This window comes from Trachurus japonicus, chromosome 9, assembly GCF_045865225.1.
Source record: "Trachurus japonicus isolate A0001 chromosome 9, Traja_1.0".
Lineage (NCBI taxonomy): Eukaryota > Metazoa > Chordata > Actinopteri > Carangiformes > Carangidae > Trachurus > Trachurus japonicus.
Window position 1 is genome coordinate 12,857,051 of NC_140915.1, and position 18,471 is coordinate 12,875,521.

Consider the following 18,471-nt stretch of genomic DNA (forward strand, 5'->3'; position numbering starts at 1 on the left):
CAGCAAAATACTGCCACTGTAAGTGTCCACCAAACGTGCTTTTTGCGATGACAACGCCCTCAACCTTACTTGCAAAGCGCTCTCTTGTCAGAATGCTGCTGTTATTAGGTCACAAAATGAGACCTCTGACACTTCTGGGTTCCTGCCTTGTTAATGTAAACACTATAATGAGCGTAAGAAATTTTTCAGATTTTAAAACATTTAATGAGTCTTAACTAAGAGACGACAGAAGTATTTATTTTTTTATTTCCGTTAGACCGAACATTCAGGTTTACATGAAGAGGAAACACGACACTCCACCTCCACCTGCAACAGTTAAAGCTCACAAACTTACAAACATCACGTACAAACGAGAGCGGCCATGTTTTTTTTTTATATCACACAACACATTTAAAAATAATGAACAAACACTCAACTTCCTGTCCTTCGGTACTGAGACTCCTCCGACCTTCGACCCCTGAACCACTGAACCACTGAACCACTTCCCCTCTGACCACCAGTTCACAACTAAACAAACCTGTGTGTCGCCTTTTAAATTAAATTAAATTAAATTAAATAAAACACTCAAAGACATAAAAAAAAAAATTCAAAATTTTAATTTATCATGCAAACATAGAAACAAAGAAACAATAAAATGAGATGGATAGGTGCAGGAAAAAGACAGCGGACCGTTTCAGTTACGTAACAGTGCATTTATATAAAGGGCATCGACAGCATCGTGTACTGTACATGTTCGTTAATAATGAAACGAGTTAAACGGGGTTAGAGACTCGTGCTACTCTCACAGGTTCAAACTCAAGCACAAACAGAAGAAGAACCACTCTCCGTCCGGGCTTTTTTTGTTTTTTCAGGTGAGTCGAGCTTCTAGAAAAAGCAGCGGCGAGAAGGCGTGAAGACGAAAACCAAAAAACATCTGCCACAAATGAACAAAAACAAACCTCAAGATGGACGACAGACGACGACGACGACAGTAGCACCATCGGACCGAGAGACAGACGGAGGTTTGTTCGTTTGTAGAACCTCGAACCTCCAACAACGACTGCAACGAGATGACGTAGGATTAAGAAGAAGGAGAAGGAGAAGAGGAAGAAGACGTGGACGACCTACATCCCCCCGGAGAGTGGCTTCTACACTGTGTCAATGTTGTGTCGCTTGTGTTAGTGAGTTAACATCTTCTTGAGGTTGCGAGTCCGCCGAGTCCGTCCGATCTGCTTGACCTTTGTCTCGTCCCGTCGGCGTCGGATTTGTGGCCTGGTCCTCGGCGGAGAGCTTAGAAGATGGTGCTCCAGCGTTTGGGGGGTGGACGGGACTTATCTCCCAGGTTGAAGAGTCTGGACAGCGTGCTCTGGTCTCTGCGTCTCCTGACCGGCGACTTTGTGCTCTCGGCACGCGGCGACGAGGCAATGCTCCTGAAGAAATGCACCACAGCGTTCTCATTGGTCCGGCGGCGGGAGGAGGACTGCTGGGGAGAGGAGGCCAGGTGACCCCGGAACGACCCCTTGCTCCTTTTCTTTTTGTCTCCTCCAAAGAATTTGCTAATCTGATCCATGAGTCCTGGGTTCTTCTTTTTCCTCCCGAGCCCGAAGGTGCTCTGTCCCGATCCGCTCGCCGTGGCCATGCTTTCAGCTGCTGCGTCTGGGTGGGGTTGACCTCTGTCCTTCAGGCTTCTGTACAGTCCTCTACGGCCCACGGTGCCAACTCAGCTCGGTATGCAGTCCCTCTGACGCTCGGGGGCCGTCTTTGAAGGTGTCGTCCCCTCGATCGGGCCCCGATGCACCATGGGACATTGGATGGGATGGAATGGGGTGGATGGGGGGGTCGGGGTGATCCATGGCTTGACACCAGGCATTCTTCGGAGCTTCAGTGGCTGTGTCAGTCACTGCCGCCCTCGGCATGGGCCGGGGCCATTGTTCCTCTCTCCGTACGCCTCACCCCGGGCCGAGGGGGGGGGGTAACAAGGCGGGGGTAACAACAAGGGTTATCTCTGAGCGTGAACTCACAGCCTGATGCAAAGCAGCCGCCGCACTGTGGAGGCCTTTGTTGGGCGCGCCTCATGTCTTCTTAATGGATGGTGTTTAAATTGGACGTACGTACGCCGGTGGCTGAGATGAACACACACACGCTGACTCAGACACTGACTGAGGCCGTTTGACTGCGTGAAACATGCCAACACGAGCCGAGCGTCGATCTCCGTCTGCACAGACATGAGATCAAACCTCTGGTTAACACTATAGATAGACAACATGTTTGTCCTCGTGTTGAAACTGATTCAAACAGCTTCAACTTTTACTCAACTTTCTATTTAGCTTAAAATGTTGTGATTTAACAAGTTAGTATTAAAGCAGAAGTAAGCGATATTTTTGTGTTAATATAAGTCCTAAATAGCTTTATCTTCCAACAGCAATCACCTACATAGAGTGTCTGGACCGAAACACGGGTCTGTCAGTCACCCTGCTCCGCTCTGAGCCGAGGAGAAAAACAGATTGAACAAATTTAAACTCAAAGCACTGCTATGGTCACCACTAAGAGTGTTTTTTTTTTTCCACTGAGGGCGCTGTGAACGCCAAACTTCATAGGATCTGTATAGAAAGTAGACGCTGTAAGCGCCAAAAACACGTTTAGTGGACACCAACCCTAGAGCTCTGCTGCTTTACGATAAGGGCTGTCAAAACAAATGGTGAGGACGTAGCCAAGATGTTTTGTTTTTTTGTCTTGACCAGAAAAAATTTGATATAAGAAAAAGTACAATGATGGAAGAAAAAAAAGGAAAGGATGTCGATCAACTCAAGGGGAGAAAGGAATGGAGAGGAGAGATGTAGGCGAGAAGTCAATTGAGAGAAATCCCTCATGAGGCGGGGGAAAAGGGTGAGAATGGGTGAGAAAGAGAAAAACAAAACAACGAGGAAGTGCACATATTGAGTTGATGGAGAGAAACAGAGAGAGGATCTGGTGGGAAGGACGCAGTGAGCAACAAATTAGCGGGATAACGGAACAGCGTGCTGAAGGACTTCAAGTGGTAAATTAATATTGTTTCCAAACGGCAAGGGACCTAACGTGACAAGTAAGAAGAAAGAGTAAAAGCAACACAAACAGAAACGAAGAACAGAGGAACAGAACATGACGTCAACATCAGTTGACTCAATGTTATTTGAGTTTGCGTCAGAAACACTGGGGGATTACAGATGGAGCAATATAGGTGGTAGTTTAAAGGCATTAAAGAGGAACTATGCAAGTCCAGTCCAGTTACCTTGGTTAATTAGCATTAGCCTAATGTATTTGTATGAGCAGTCCATGCTGAAAAGCAGCTATGCTAACCTTCTCAATCCCTCCTCCCATAAATGATCATATTTTGATTGAGTATGTGCACAGAGAGGGAGGGAGGGAAGGGGGGAGGGAGGGAGGAAGGGAGATGGGCAAGGAGGGGCTGAGCAAATCAGCAGTCTACAATGAAATAAGATTTTGCCCATCTGAAATAGTAAATAAAATGGAAAATCAATATGTGGCAGTGAACGGTGACATTGTGGTGAGGCACCGCTACTAAAACAATGTATGGGAAACATTGACAGTACGAATTCCTGTATGATAAAGTCTGTTTAGACAAGAAAAAGTGGAGCTCAGAGAAAGTAACCATCTGGTTCTTGGTCAGCTCTTTTACCTTTCTTCACTGTTGGTTCAGTCTAGGGCTGGGCGGTATGACCTAAAATTCATATCACGGTATAAATCGAATCCCTTCAGGATAACAATATATATCCAGGGTTTCACAGAAAAAAAAAATATATATATATTTTTTTTTCTCACGTGTGTCTACGTGCGGTGCGCCCGCACGCGAGAGGCGGCAGTTTGAGAGGCTGACTGGCAGAGATGAGAGCTGGTGAAACGCTAGCATGTTTACAGTCTATGTTTAAAACACCATCTCTGATCTCTGCCTGCACATAGATACAGACAGGGGCGCGGTGCAGTCCGTACCGAAACACAACGCAGAGGGCCCAGATTAGCGTCGGCAAATCATCTTTTTCTACTCAACGTTCGACACACACACAAAAATTTATTAAAAAAATATTTAGAGATTTAAAATGTAAAGACAAGAGGTGTATCTCATGCAGCCAGTGTAGTAACATGATCCAACACTGATTGAGTCAATTGATCACATGACCGGGAAGCTATCGAGCTATGTGTAAAAAGGGGTATGGAAAATTTGGGGGGTACATGCCTTTTTCAGTTTGCACATGCGAGTAAAACAATCACACAGCCGAGCCCTGGCTTAAGGATGGTGGACCTCAGGAAAAAGAGGAAAATAGAATATCTCTCCCTCTCCTTTATCACCTGTTCTCAGCTTGTATAACAAGACTTCAATGAGAACATTGAGAAATTGGCTTTTTTTTCCCCCTCTCTTGCACCTCAGGGAGTTGGAAAAATGCAGGGAAGTCTCTGGAAGTGAAGGTTCAGTGACTTGCTCAAGGACACGTAAGAAGGAAGGGCATTTCTAACAAAGAGAATTCAGCTAGTACCCCACAGAAAAAAGCACAGTTCTTGCCAAAGCGCTTACAATTCAGCAATGCTTCACTCGCTCAGATACAACACTTCTGAAAGATCTTTGCTCAACAGAAATAGACCTAAAAACACCATTTTAATGTGCATCCATTTCAATTATGCCGTCTTTTACAATAGGAACAGAGAGAACATTAACGTTACTAGTACATTTGTTAACAATCTATGGCACAATGTAATTGTTTTCTATTTTTTCCCAACTGCTTTATGATTGACTTGATGAATCCATAGGAGCTATCAATTATGTGCTTCGGTGCACACAGCGGCAGGCAGGCAGCTCATAATGAACTAGGTCCAAACTGGTGCTAAATGGACTCAGTGGGGATCAGAAGATGGTTTCTGTGGTGTTGGCCAGAACCTAAACCTTTACATATGTAACAGAGGTCCGCGGGTGTAGTCACACAGTCACGAGCTACCAGTAAGGAGAAGTGACAGGGTGTGGCGGTTAGCGGTACTGAAGTTAAAGCAGAAGTAAGCGATCCGGTCGTTTTGGCTAACTTCCTGTCAGCGGATGAAGTTAGCAGTCCCCGCCCTCCTCCCTACGTCACCACATTCACGCGCATCCCTTGGCTGCACACACAGAGAGGACCGCCCCTTTATGCTGTTCTCTCTCCTCATTGGATAAAGGTTGTAGGATACAAGGAAAGTTTTCTCCTCGGCTTACAGCAGAGCAGAGTGACTGACTGACCCGTGTTTCAGACCAAACACTCTATATAAGTGATTGCTCGGAAGATATAACTATTTAAGACTTATATTAACACAAACATTCCGCTTACTTCTGCTTTGAACTCACTCACCCATAAAAGACGTGCTAATCCACTTGCCAAGTGGTCATTGACCTCTTGGCAAAACGGTTAGCATCGTCGCCCGTGGAGCGGGAGACCCGGGTTCGAAACCCGCTCAGGGCAGGCCAGAACAACATCGGTCACAGACGGTGCCGTGACCCGGAATTGGGTGAATTTTCTTCAGTCACTGCTCTGTTCTGTTTCTCCTGTCATTCTGGGGCCTGATTCTGTGACACAGATAAGGTAATGCAGCTTTGTTAACTGTACAATCACATGCTACATTCACAAAGAGGACAGGCTATGCCTAATTTAATGGTCCACCTCCTTGACAGTAAAACTACATTACAAATTTTCAAGCACAAATCAAAGTGTGCACAAATAGGAAGCAGCAGTTGGAGTTGGGTCATATTATGCACTATCACTCTCTATCAGAAGCAATAAAGTGGACTACTGTCATTAGGCTACTGAACTAAACGGGGCCTGTCTCTCTCTCCCCACCCTGATGGTGCTGAAAGAAGCACAGCAGCCAGCAGCAAGAGCTATTTGTCATGTTTCCTTTTTTTATCATTCATATTATTATTAATAGAAATAATAATAAAATCTAAATGAGGTGCTTTATAAATATTGCATCTACCATTTCTGAGAGAGACAGAAAAGGCTGAAAATGCAAGGCAAACTGGAGAGGTTTGGCTCATAATTTGTTGGGTGGTTGTGACTGTTAAAAAAGAAAAACTGGACAGTGCTTAAATGACAATCATGGCATTTTTGATGACTGCTTTCTGATCAAATTGTGTTAAAAAGGTCCATTCATAAGTAATATTTGAGTAATAGACCAAAAACTGCACATGTGGCAATGTTATGATTACTATTTATGTAATTTAAATGACCTGACCGAAATAAAACATTTTTCATTCATTTAATCCTCTTCGTCCCAGGTGGAACATAAGGCTGCAACTATCTGCCTCCATCGGGACTTGTCGTGCGCTGTATGTTGCGCCTCGCCACGTGTAAGGTTCATCTCCTTTAGTTGGGCTGTCACGGTTCATCGCCATGTGGCAAATTCATACCATGATTATTCAATTCACCTGTTTTAATTTTATTCAAACACATACAGATTTCTAGGAGACCCTTGAAGTAATACACATGAATATGAAAATGAGCAGAATGCATCCTCAGAATTTCTTAAACGAAAAGGTAATTGGCTGCTTTGTACTGCCATAATGGGACAATGAGTTTCAAATGGGTCCCCACGGTGTTGTACAGTTGTGAGATTTTGTCAATACACAGAGGTACTCCTACAAAATAACAATTTACACTGCTTTCCCTGCTCTCATGTATTTATTCAAAATATCCTCCACCCTGGAATAACCTGTGAAGACATGGAGATGAATCATAGCTAGGTGAACGGTTCAACTTGGGTGTGTAACTAACTGCTAAAAAAAAATAAAGCAGTGTATCAAAAACTGAAAATAGTTTGCTACGGTGCGTGGATAAATGTCATACTTGGCATAAACTATGTACCAATTATGACAGATTGCTTTAGATTACAGGTTGTTCACATCAGTATATATACTATAATTACATACTGTTTGATATTGAGTCATACTGCACAGAAAAGTACATGTATGTGCACAAACCTGTATACACACACGAGCGTTAACGACTGGTGTGCATTCAAAGCTGCACAATACAATAAAACACATGGTCACCCTTGGATGGCTGAAAGGTAGTTTTGAAGTCATGTGATAAGCAGACTTCTGACTTGTGATCCACGCAAACACACATGCACAATTTCACTCCACTGACACACCACTTGAAATGTAAACATATATATTACCTGCCTACTTGCCTACATACCTGCATTTCAGCCCTCTTATCAAGGTAATTATTATTTGCCATCAAAGAAAAGAGAGTGTGGGATGTGATGTTTTAGGTTTTAGCATCCAAATGCTGCATGTGAAATGAGCTGCAACACCGCTCAAGAGGAACAATGAGGGAAACAAACAATTTCTAATACATAAGAAATATGCTCTTCTTTCTATAAGCATATTACGTTATAGCATAACAATCAACAATTTCTTATCATGTAACTACAAGGGAGATGCCAGTTAAGACTGTCTTGGAAAAAACAAAAACACATTCATATATGTAAATGTATGTTTTTCTGAGGCTGTGTATGTCAGCTGCTGAGGGGTAAATGACTGCTGCAGATGTTGGAGTTGTAATGTGAGAGCCTTCTCATGTTTTATGGCCCTCCAGGGCACTGTAGTCTGACGATGTCATGTTTATGTCCTATCAATATTCCATCACCGTGGAGAGCTGTTATCCACATTAACACCCCAACCCCCCCACAGACACACACACACGTGCACGCACACCCAGACAGACACACAGAAAGGACTCACTTCCGTAGCGTAATAAATAAATCCTCATCTAAAAGTCAGACTCAAAACAAAAATGCATACATTGTATATTCATGCATTCCAGGTTCATATATAATTCAACGACGTCACGCAGTCCCAAACATCTATTCAGTACCAAATTATTTTTAAAACTATGAAAAATAACTTGCACTGCTTATATGGAAGGTGAAATTAAGTACATTGAAAGGTTAAAAGGGTTTTTGTGGCTGTGACTACACTGTACAAAGTGCTATACTTAAAAGCGTAAAAGTTACACAATTTCAGACCAAACAAGTTCGACCAAGTTTCCAAATGGTGTGAGGGTGTGAGTGAGTGAGTGAGTGAGTGAGAGAGTGAGTGAGTGAGAGAGTGAGTGAGAACATTAGACAGTAAATAGTAATGTAGTAAAAATGTAATGCCCCCCCTTTAATTTGTTTCTGCAGCCGGGTCTGTTCAGACCTCTCTAAGCTGCAACAAGTACAAAGAGCACTGCAGTCTCCTCCTGTCTTCCTTCCTCTTGATACACTGTTATGCTTGCAACACCACATTTGTCTGTTATTTGTATTCCATCCGGCTGTTTTTCACTGACAAGAACTTCTTCTGCTCTTCTCTTATATTGCCGATTTCCCCTACAAACCTCTTACTAATTTGTTCTCAGCACTTTTTCTGCAGATCGCTCCTCCTCTCTCCACATCTGAACAGACTCCGCAGCAGACTCCTTCTTCATGTTCTCTAATTTGATTTATTTCCGGCTACACAGTTCTTTTTTTGTCTTTATATTAAGGCTTTATTCTCCTCTACAGCCTGTTCACAGACACTTTGCATTTATGCACTGTAAAGCAGCACGTGTTACTAGTTTTATATTGAGTGGGTTGTCTGACTTCAGTCACTGGTCATCAAAAACTATGTTTAAAACCTCCATTTAACAGCTATGGTTACATTTCCAAGAAAATGTTGATTAAATTGCAAATAATTTAGCCAGTTTTTAAAATATTTTGTTTCATTTGACATTTTATTTGTTACACAAAGGGGCAGGAAAATGTTTATGGAAACATAACTTACACTTTCTCTCTCACACACACACACACACACACAGCTTATTAATAGAAAGGTCAGTTGTTTAAAACAACAAGCTGCTTCAAAAGGTAGCAAGTGCATGGAAAAACAAATTATTGCCTAGATGCTAAAATCTAACCAACAGGGTAATTTCATCCACTTCTGCAGGTACAAGTTCACTCAAGATCTTCTGCCATTATGTCAGACTGTACCGTTACTCTTGAATGCAGTGTTATTCTCTGTTTTTATTGTTTGTTTGGAGCAAAAGAGTCGGGCTGAATAACAGAAAATCAGAGCTGAAGTGCTGTTCTTCAGGCCAAATGTATGATTAATGTCTCACAGTCGCTTCAAGATGGATGAAAATGATTGAGAATGACAAGAGACAGACAGATTTATACATATTCATTGTAAACCACTGACTTGAATTTAAATCCAGAGCTGGTGTACACAACAATTTTATGATAACACCTGAACCAATATTCCCTGTCTTACAACATTCACATTGATTCCCCAGAATGTTAACTAGCACGTGTCTGAAAGGCAACAAATGTAGCTGTTGTACTATTGAGTGCCACTATCAATAACAGCACATTGTTAAAGGTTAGTTTGCTGAGGACTGTGACAAATAAGGTGTCGGCGACAAATCAGCACAGTTCCACGATGGCCTTTTCTGCACAGATTTATGTGTCCACAGAGTGTGGGTCTAATTCACCATCAGGTGAGCAGGTCAAGGCTTTGTGTCTGGGTGACAGTACCGATTACAGGCATGTCTCCAGTTTCTCTCTTTAGTGCAGTTTACAATCAGGCTGCTGGGTAAAGAGGTCAAACGGTCAGGCACAAAACAAAAATCATGAAAAGATGTTTAGATTAAACATGCATCGTGAATGTCATTACTTAATGCCATTGCCAAATTGATTGGGTTATATGATTGTATTGCAGTTCATGCTGCGTGCAAATGTAAGAACGACCTGTCAGTAACAGCCTGAACTCCAGATCTCTGAGGATGTGATGTGAATAGATGGTGTTTTGCCAAGTTTTTTTTTTTTTTGGTTGCAAAAAAACAACCAAAGCACCCCGAATCCTTTAAGAGTTGGAAAATGAGTTGTGGCAGAAGTTTGATGTCCTTTATGAATGAAGAGAGGGTCTGGTAGGATTTGCTGAGTCAAAACAATTCTAAGATAATATGTCTTGTCATGCTCACTCAATGTGCAAAAGAAAATCATTAGTAGCCTGTGTTGATATTAATTGATTAAATATAATTTTGGCAGCCGCACTCACAATCTGAATCACTTCCCAGTATCCTGCCAGCGTGCATATTAACTCACGCCCTTAACTATCGAAAATGCAGGTACCAACATTTGAGGGAAAGACAAATTAGTAGCTCCAGGAAGTATTCAGATGTTTCCCTTTTGTTGTAGATTAAAATCTGAATGATAAAAATTGTTTTCGAACATCAATTCATGACAAAGTGAAAATGTGTGTTTGTTTTTTTTTTAATTTTTGCTGGCTTCTTGCCCAGTTACTCAGTGTTTTGCCAGACAGTCAACTCTAGAAAAGTCCTACTTCTAAACTTCTTCAATTTCACAATTATTAAGGCCGCTGTGCTCCTGGGAACACTCAAAGCTTTAAAAATGGTTTTACACCTTTGTCCTGATTTATGCCTTGCCACCATTTTCTCTCAAAGGTCTACAGAGAGTTCCTTGTATTTCATTGCTTTGTTTTTGTCTTCATGAACTACACAGCCTATATGAGCATATAGCTCTTGGAAATAACCGGACCTGAATGACTGAAAGTCTTCACTGACTTTAATACACAATGGCATAGCCCTACAATCAGTTCAGTTTGTCACAGTATGCATACACATGTATCAAGGATTTTTAAGAATAATTTAAGATTTTGATGTTCAATGAATTTGCAGACATGTATTTTGCCCTATGGGTTTTTAAGTGTACACTGATGAGGGAAAACATGTTTTTCATCAAATAAAAAGTAATTCTACAACAAAATGAAATAAGTGTGAAAACAAGGTGGTCATCAACAGTCCATGTTTAGAGTTGTTGTAAGAAAGTAGAGCTTTAACATTTCTAAATCTTTTGCCATGCAAACGGTTTCCGCTCACAAACTGTGATTACAGCCATTTCCCTGGCTGATTTTGAATGAATTATTTTGATTCACGCCTGAGGTGAGTCATGTTGAGATGAAGGGATGTTACAGGACATTTTCAAGCAGCAGGTTCAGAATATATTGAGTGAATGAATGACTTTTTATGTGTAATGCATACTTCTATATGCCCAGCCCGCATGGACTTATAAGACACCAAGAAAACAAACCGGGACCAGAGCACATCATCAACACACCAAATAAATAAGAAAATCAACGGGTTCAAAATCGTTATCCCCCCCGAAAAATAAGAAAAGGAAAACAATGCCATGGTTCAAAGGAAATCATCAGACATTAATTAAACAAATTTTCCTGTCTTCTTTTCTAGGCTTTAGAATAGGGTGACCAGACGTCCCGGATTTTCGGGGACAGTCCCCGATTTGGCCGACCTGTCCCCGGTTAAAGCTGTCCCCGAAAATGTCCCTGATTTGAATGGGGGAGAGAAAAAGTTGCGTATGGATACAAACTTAAGTTATTATGGTTAAGCTGTAGGGTTAAACCAGTTTAACTAACGTGCTGACGTTGGGGACAGCTCTCCATTTCGACACACCTCTACTTCGACACCCCGCTGTTCCGAAATACCCCCACTTCGAAACACCGCTGTTCCAACCCCCCGACCCCCCCCCCCCCCCCCAGCTGTCCAATGTCCAAGGTGCTGAACCGCGTGACGTTGTTTACACTCTGTGTTGTGGCTTGTCTGTGAAACGTGCTGCTCAGAGACTGGGCAGATCTGTCCCACTTACTTTATCCCCGACTCCGTTGTTGGAGATCTCCACACAGTAAAAGAAATACACTTTTTTTCTCTCCCCCCTGCGCCGCTCGAGCGCAGCTGAACCCGGCTTGAGCTCACAGGGCGCGAGGCTGCTGCAGCCGCCGCTCGTGCTGACAGCTGACTGAGGGAGATGCTTTGGTTGGGTTTAGGCCATGAAGAAAGGAGTTGGTTAAGTTTAGTAAAAAGACCAGGTAGAGGCTAGACAGGCTAGAAGCATAATGAACATTATGTCATTAATATGAAGTATTTGCTTGTTTTGCAGTTAATTATGCACATGATCCGTTTGACCCCCAAAAGGAAAAAAGGATCAATGCGCACTGCGCGCTGGGGGTTTCCCCCAATAGCCTTTTCGGAGTAGCGGGGTCTTTAGAAAAAATAGAAAACCCCGCTATTACGATGAATGGAAGTCTATTGTCGGAAAGGCGGGGCTTCGGAAAGGCGGGGTGTAACCGCTGACGTTACGTGCGCGGTAAATGGCTTGTGTCGACCGGCTGGTCTCTTTTTAATAAAACACACACGCGCTGCTCCCGCTGTGCTGCGCCAGAACAGCTGAGCTCCTCTGCTCCTCTGTGCAGCTGCAGGTGAGTGACGGGGGAGCCGGGCACCGTCCTTACAGGGTGAGGCACGCGTTGCAGGTTGCACTCAGAGTTTGTTATGACTTTTTTTTCACAAGGAGTGCACAGCATAAGTGTAAATCCTCTCATGTAACGCTTTGCTGTGAAATATGGCTGCAGTCACGAGTGGAAGTGTGTCTACGTGCTGACAAGCTCCCATGAGTTGATTGACATAGCGAAAAAAAAACATAATAATAATAAGAATCAGAGTCAAATTAGAATCCAAGTTCTTGTTATCAGTTAACAGTTTGTGTCCAAACAAATATTATTTAGCTCCTAAAAATAATTTGGCTTTGTTTAGCATCTGTGTCTGCAATAGTGACTGTCTGGCAGAGTGGCTGATAAAATAGGATTCTTTTATGTCAATGGGTGTAGTGGCAGAAGCCTGCACAATGACCTGCCTTAGCAATGACCATTACTGAGTCAGAACAAACTAACTACACTGTAGAGACAATATTTGTATTATATTTACTGTATTAGGCTGCACTGCGTCATTTTGTAACATTTTTGGTTAATGAACAAAATGTGCCATGGCTCAAAAAAGGTTTAAAAACACTGAGCTAAGAATCCACCCAGGAGTGTTAAAGTGTTTAATTGTTTGTGGCAGAAGCCTCTTTCAGCACTGGCTTCTGTTTTGTTGTTGTTGTTTTTCTGGTTCTGATTGTTACAGATCTAATGTTAAATGCTGGAGACATGATAGAATAAACAGCTCCTGCAGCCTGAACAGAGGTGGCTATTCTCTAATTATAATACAGTAGCATTTGATGATGTTGTTTATTGCTGATGCTGTTGAACTGGTAGCCAGAAGTGACTGAGAGGTTGGAAGGGTTAAGGGTAACTTCTTATTGGCTACTCATTTGCTTTGCCAAAATACATTAACATGCCATTGCCCCTGTTATTCATTTCATAACGATAACATTTGAATTTTGACCACCGCGCTGAAAATGTCCACGATTTTCATTTCGGAAATCTGGTCACCTTACTTTAGAAGTAAAATTAGCAGTGTCTCAAACACATTGAAATTAAACAACCACTCCATCTTCTGCTGGAGTGGTTCTAACAAGATATTGTTTAATATATCTTAACAAGATATATTAAACACAATGAAGGTTTATATAAAAAGGTTGATCATCTGATATACTGACAGAGAAGCAGGAACACAGCAAAACTAAATGAGGAGGGCCATGAAGTTAAGCATAGAGCCCACTGTCTTTTTGTTGAACTTCTTAACTTCAGTAATATGTAATCTTCTGTAATCATCATTAGTAGCCTATAGTCAACCAACTGTATACAGCAGCATAATATCAAAAATATCTGAATAAACTACTGTACATACTGTATAGCCATAGAGAGAATAAGTGAGAAAAACGGCCACTTATAACACTTGACACTTTTTCATTTTGATTAGTAATGGAAAAAAAGTTTGGATGTTAAAGGAAACAGTCTGATATTTTGAGAAATATGCATATGCATATTTTAATATCCTGTTAGTTAGATGACAAAAATCAATACCGCTGTAAGGTTGCCAGGCAACCAACAAAGAGCACACAAAGTCAAAATACTTCCAGCATGTAATTACAGAGAGTTAGAGAAAGAGAACAGCCACTAAAAGAGCCCTGAATAGAAAAGTCTTAGAGGCCATAGGTGGCGGTCGTATGACGCATGACCTTCCATTTCCTCTAATAACAGCCACACAGAAACCAGCCAAACCAAGCACATGCATAACATCAGTATGAAAAGTGTTTTAAACCTAATTGTAGGTCCAGGTCACTGAGCATTTAGACCGTTTTTATCAGATGTGACAGGTGAACCTATTACTGCAGTTTTGATTTCTGCATGAACCTTGAAAGTTAGGGCTCCCTCTCTAAAAGGTAGCTGTCAAAATGGCTGTAAAGAGGTGTCCCACAGAACCAATAATGTTAATTTTGATTAAATATGTTTACATTTGGACAGTTCTGGGCGAGCTGCTTCCAGCTAACTGCTCATTTCCCATCTCATAGATTTGGAAGTGGTATCAATATTCTCATCTAACTTTCCTCAATGAAAGTGGATAATCTCATTTCCCAAAATGAGAGATGCTCCTTTATGACCCAGACTCAAGGTGACCAGAAAAGTGTCAAAACCTCTGCAGAAATGTTCCACATCACCCCTGCATCATAATTTACTTCTATAGTGTTCATTGATGTGCTTGGTAAGGCTTGAATCACAGGCTGAAATACAGCCTCTGTCATCGTACTTACAAATCAAGGTGCACAATTGACTGCCCAATTTCCTTCTTTCATTTTTGTGTTTTTTTTCCTCTAGTGGTGATGAGAACACACAATAATCCCTGCGTTTTGGATATTTTTTCTCTCAACATTTAGGCCCCATTCACATGGAGCGCCTGAAAACGCGTGCAAAACGCCAGCTGGAGCGTTTTGCACGCGTTTTTCAAAGCGCTTCTGAGCTTGCGTCTATGGTCGCGTCTGCCGTTACTAAGCAACCAAAAGAACCTGTCACATTTTTACGTGTGCTTCTGTCATTTAACCAGGAATTGAGTAAACACAGAGCTGATCAGATTTCAAGCACCGTGAATCCCTCTCAGCAGCTTCACTGCTCGATCTGTCTGTCAGCTTGAACGGAGGACTCACCGCCGTGTGGAGAGGAGGGAGGCTGGCGAGACGTGAACTCCCTACCTTGTGTCTAATAAAAGTTAAAAATGCGGTTAAATGTACTGGTATCACACTGCTGCTACGGCAGCTATGGAGTGGGAGGGGGAGAGGGAGCTGCTGAAAGCAGCAAGTACTGGAAGCCGGGCTGCTTGTTGCTGCTGGTGAAGCAGGTCCGTGAAGCTGATTCTGATCACATGACACGCGGTGTGCGTGCGGCATTCGAAAAAGTTGAGATATTTTCATCTCGGTGCGCCTCGGACGCGCACGAAAAAGTTGAGGTACAAGTACAGAAAAGGTGCAAGAGGTACAAGTACAGAAAAGAAAAATTAATTTGATTCCACTCTGGGTCATAAAATTAGTGTAATAACTCATCTATCAGACGATGGAGCCCAAACTTTGTGCAAAATTCTATTTTTGAGTAAATCCAGGATGAAAGTGGGGTATTTTTTTTTGCATGCAGGCTAGGGTTGGTATCGTTTGAAATTGAACGATTCCGATTCCTATTCCGATTCCACGTTTCGATTCCGATTCCTATCGATTCTCGATTCCGATTCTTTTAAAAATGGGGGTAAAAAAGTCTGCATGGTCTAAAATGAGGGAGAACCTGAGTTATTTTTTCCCACAGAATTAGACTCTATTTGTGGTGCTGGCAGATAGGGGTCTTAAATGTATGAAGGTATAGCCTACATTATATCAAATGAATATTACATTCATTTAAATGACTTCACAATAACAAAATATTTGGTAAATATTTAATATTTTTAGGCTACAGTTTGTGTCAAATAACAAGTCACAAAGTGATTTTACCCAAGTCACAAAGTGACTTTACCCCTTTAAGTGTTTCACTTTCAGCCAACTTTTTCATCGTTTTTTTTTTTTCCCCCCAACTGTGGATCACTTCAGCCAGCCTCTTCTCTGCACCAACAACAATCCTTTCTCTCGCGGATGCTCATGTTTTGACACAAGCTCCTTTTATTCTGGTGCAAAATGATTCCACCAGCCATTCTGTATAACACACACGAACAGAACACGGAATGCGGAGCGTCGTTGTTCTGCCGTTAAACCGGTGTAACGGATGTGCACTCACTCCACCCATAAAAGACGTGCTAACCAACCCGCCAAGTGGTTGTCAACCTCTTGGCGAAGAGGTTAGCATCGTCGCCTCCGGTGCGGGAGGTCGTGGGATCGAACCTCACCTAGGGCAGGCCGTGAGAAACACAACGCAGAGGGCCAGATATGACATCGGCTACACCGGCAGCGGAGGAGGTCGTCACGGAGCCGACTGGACGTCTCTGTGAGGGAGAGCCCCATGTAAACAAGCAATGCCAGCTAAATGAGGGGTAGGAAATAAAACGGGATCTCTGTTTTAAACGGCCTTCAGTGAGTAGGAGAGGAGGGACAGTTCACAGACAGGTCCGCTGTCAATGTGTGTGTGACAGAGAGAGAGCAGGTGAAGGAGGGGCTGAGTGAATAGGTGCGCTGCGCGCAGCTCTGCGAGGAAATAAGATGTTACACACCGGCAAAAAATAGAAAATCAATATGTGTCGGCCTGCTTAATGTTGCGGTTTGTGGGTGGTCTATGCAGGCATAACTTTACTGTTTTACTGGCGGTCGGACTCGGCGGTCAGCGCGGCGGTCGGCGCGGCAGTCAGCGTGAATGAAAATTGCTAAAGCATCATGTAGAGGTATCGAAAATAAAAATTCTGAACGATTCCGGTGGAATCGAAACGTTAGAACCGGTTCCATCCGATTCTCGGGACCCAACCCTAATGCAGGCACACAAATTATGCGTCACGTTGCTCACGATTCATCAGCCACTGATATTGGATCCGTCATCCGTCAATCAAACGTCTGAGACACACACACACACCGAGCTCAGTCTCGCCCCAAACACTGAATATCCCGCCCGCTCGATAACGACCAATCAAATTTGTTTTCCTTACTCGGGTGGACTCGTGCGGCAACTCGTGGAAACTCGTAGAAGGAGGCGCGACAAACGGCTATTTCTGAACACCTTTAAGGTAAAATAAACAAATAAAGTATCTACAATAATGGTATCAATCAGTGGGACTTATATATTTTCAGGCACTTTATTGCTTGTGGTTTTCGACCCTCCTCCCTCTCTTCATTAACTTTTAACTTCATCTCTCCCTTTTTCTGTATAACCCTGCAGGATGAAATCCACCACCTACATGAGATGTATCCTGCCATAAGGTTTTTAATGCCTGTAAAGCTAGATCCTTGCTTTCAATCAGAAAACAGCCATTCCCCAAATTCCCTCAACTTCAAACAGTGGCTCTATGAAATAAACCAAAAAAAGAACCAAATCACACACCCCCTATCATCTGTGTATTACAGTTGCCTTGACAATTTTTGTATATATTTGTCTGATAAATACAGACACAAAGAAAGCAAAAAAGAAAAAACTCTGCCAATCTTCTCTATTCCATTCTAAATAAAAGTAACACAAAACTTTAATGTCTCTTAGTCTGTTCTACTGAAGCGAAGTCTGACAGTTAAAAAGAAAGAGAGTGTGATAACAGTTATGTAATAAGAGGCCTGTTGTAAAATGTGTGATTTCTCTTGCTGCATTAGAGAACACACGCACTGTGTTGACTCCTTCACTTCTTTAGAGCTGTTGCATAAGTTAGTTAGATACTGGTTTAATATACATCCTTTTCTCTATATGTCTGTTGATGAAAAAAAGAAGCATACTTGTGGTGGTGGCCCAGATGGGTCGACACAATCGCAATGCTACAACATAATGCAAAAGCTATAATACTAATACAAAAGCTACGACACAAAATTCAAAAATCTGAACATAAATGCAAATTAAGAAATTAGTTTCATTCATTTGTTGCATTTGTGTTGTGGTTTTGCATTACCAGTGAGTCACACATTATTTGTCCTACCTTCGACTTATTTTTGAAAAAACAAAAACACGTACTGTACATACAACACAGTTTTTAACAAAAGGTGAAACCAAATCCTGTCATCTCTGTCAGATATAGACTCACCATGAGAGAAGATGATCAAGTGTATCCCCTTTAATATGAGTGAATAAGAGTGAGGCCCCTCAGAATGTATGCCACAGCACGGAGACACACTGACATTACTGATGACATTTTAAAATGCAAATTAATAACTCAATGGAATACAGCCAAGGGTCAGAGGAAAATGAGGATTTTGGGTGCAGTGATAATGAACAATGGAAAATACAAATATCAGAGTTTTATTTGTTTGTGATAATTTTTACATTTAAGCAGGGTCCTTGTTTGGATCCATAATCAAACTCGTTGCGTAACAGGGCTTGACTGCACGGCTTTACTCTGTCGATAGATGCTGTTTATAAAAGATCAAATAAAATGTGATGTTTTTTTCCAAAATGGTGTAACTGTATGTTTTAATGACACACCACAAAAATCCTGGGAAGAAATGCGAGTGTAAAACTTGCAAAAGGAGGTACACCCCCAGCACTTTATT

The 18,471-nt window shown here is 42.0% G+C and overlaps 1 protein-coding gene across 1 annotated transcript; it reads right to left on the reverse strand.

Annotated features, from left to right (window-relative positions):
- Positions 1-1,037: 1,037 nt before the first annotated feature.
- On the reverse strand, positions 1,038-1,746 carry LOC146981051 (myelin basic protein-like). Its single transcript, XM_085785987.1, has one exon. The coding sequence runs from the start codon at positions 1,616-1,618 to the stop codon at positions 1,271-1,273; it is 348 nt and encodes a 115-aa protein (XP_085642113.1). The 5' UTR covers positions 1,619-1,746; the 3' UTR covers positions 1,038-1,270.
- Positions 1,747-18,471: the final 16,725 nt, after the last annotated feature.

Excerpts from the sequence above, each read along its gene's own strand:
- LOC146981051 (XM_085785987.1), bottom strand. The coding sequence starts at position 1,618 with ATGGCCACGGCGAGCGGATCGGGACAGAGCACCTTCGGGCTCGGGAGG.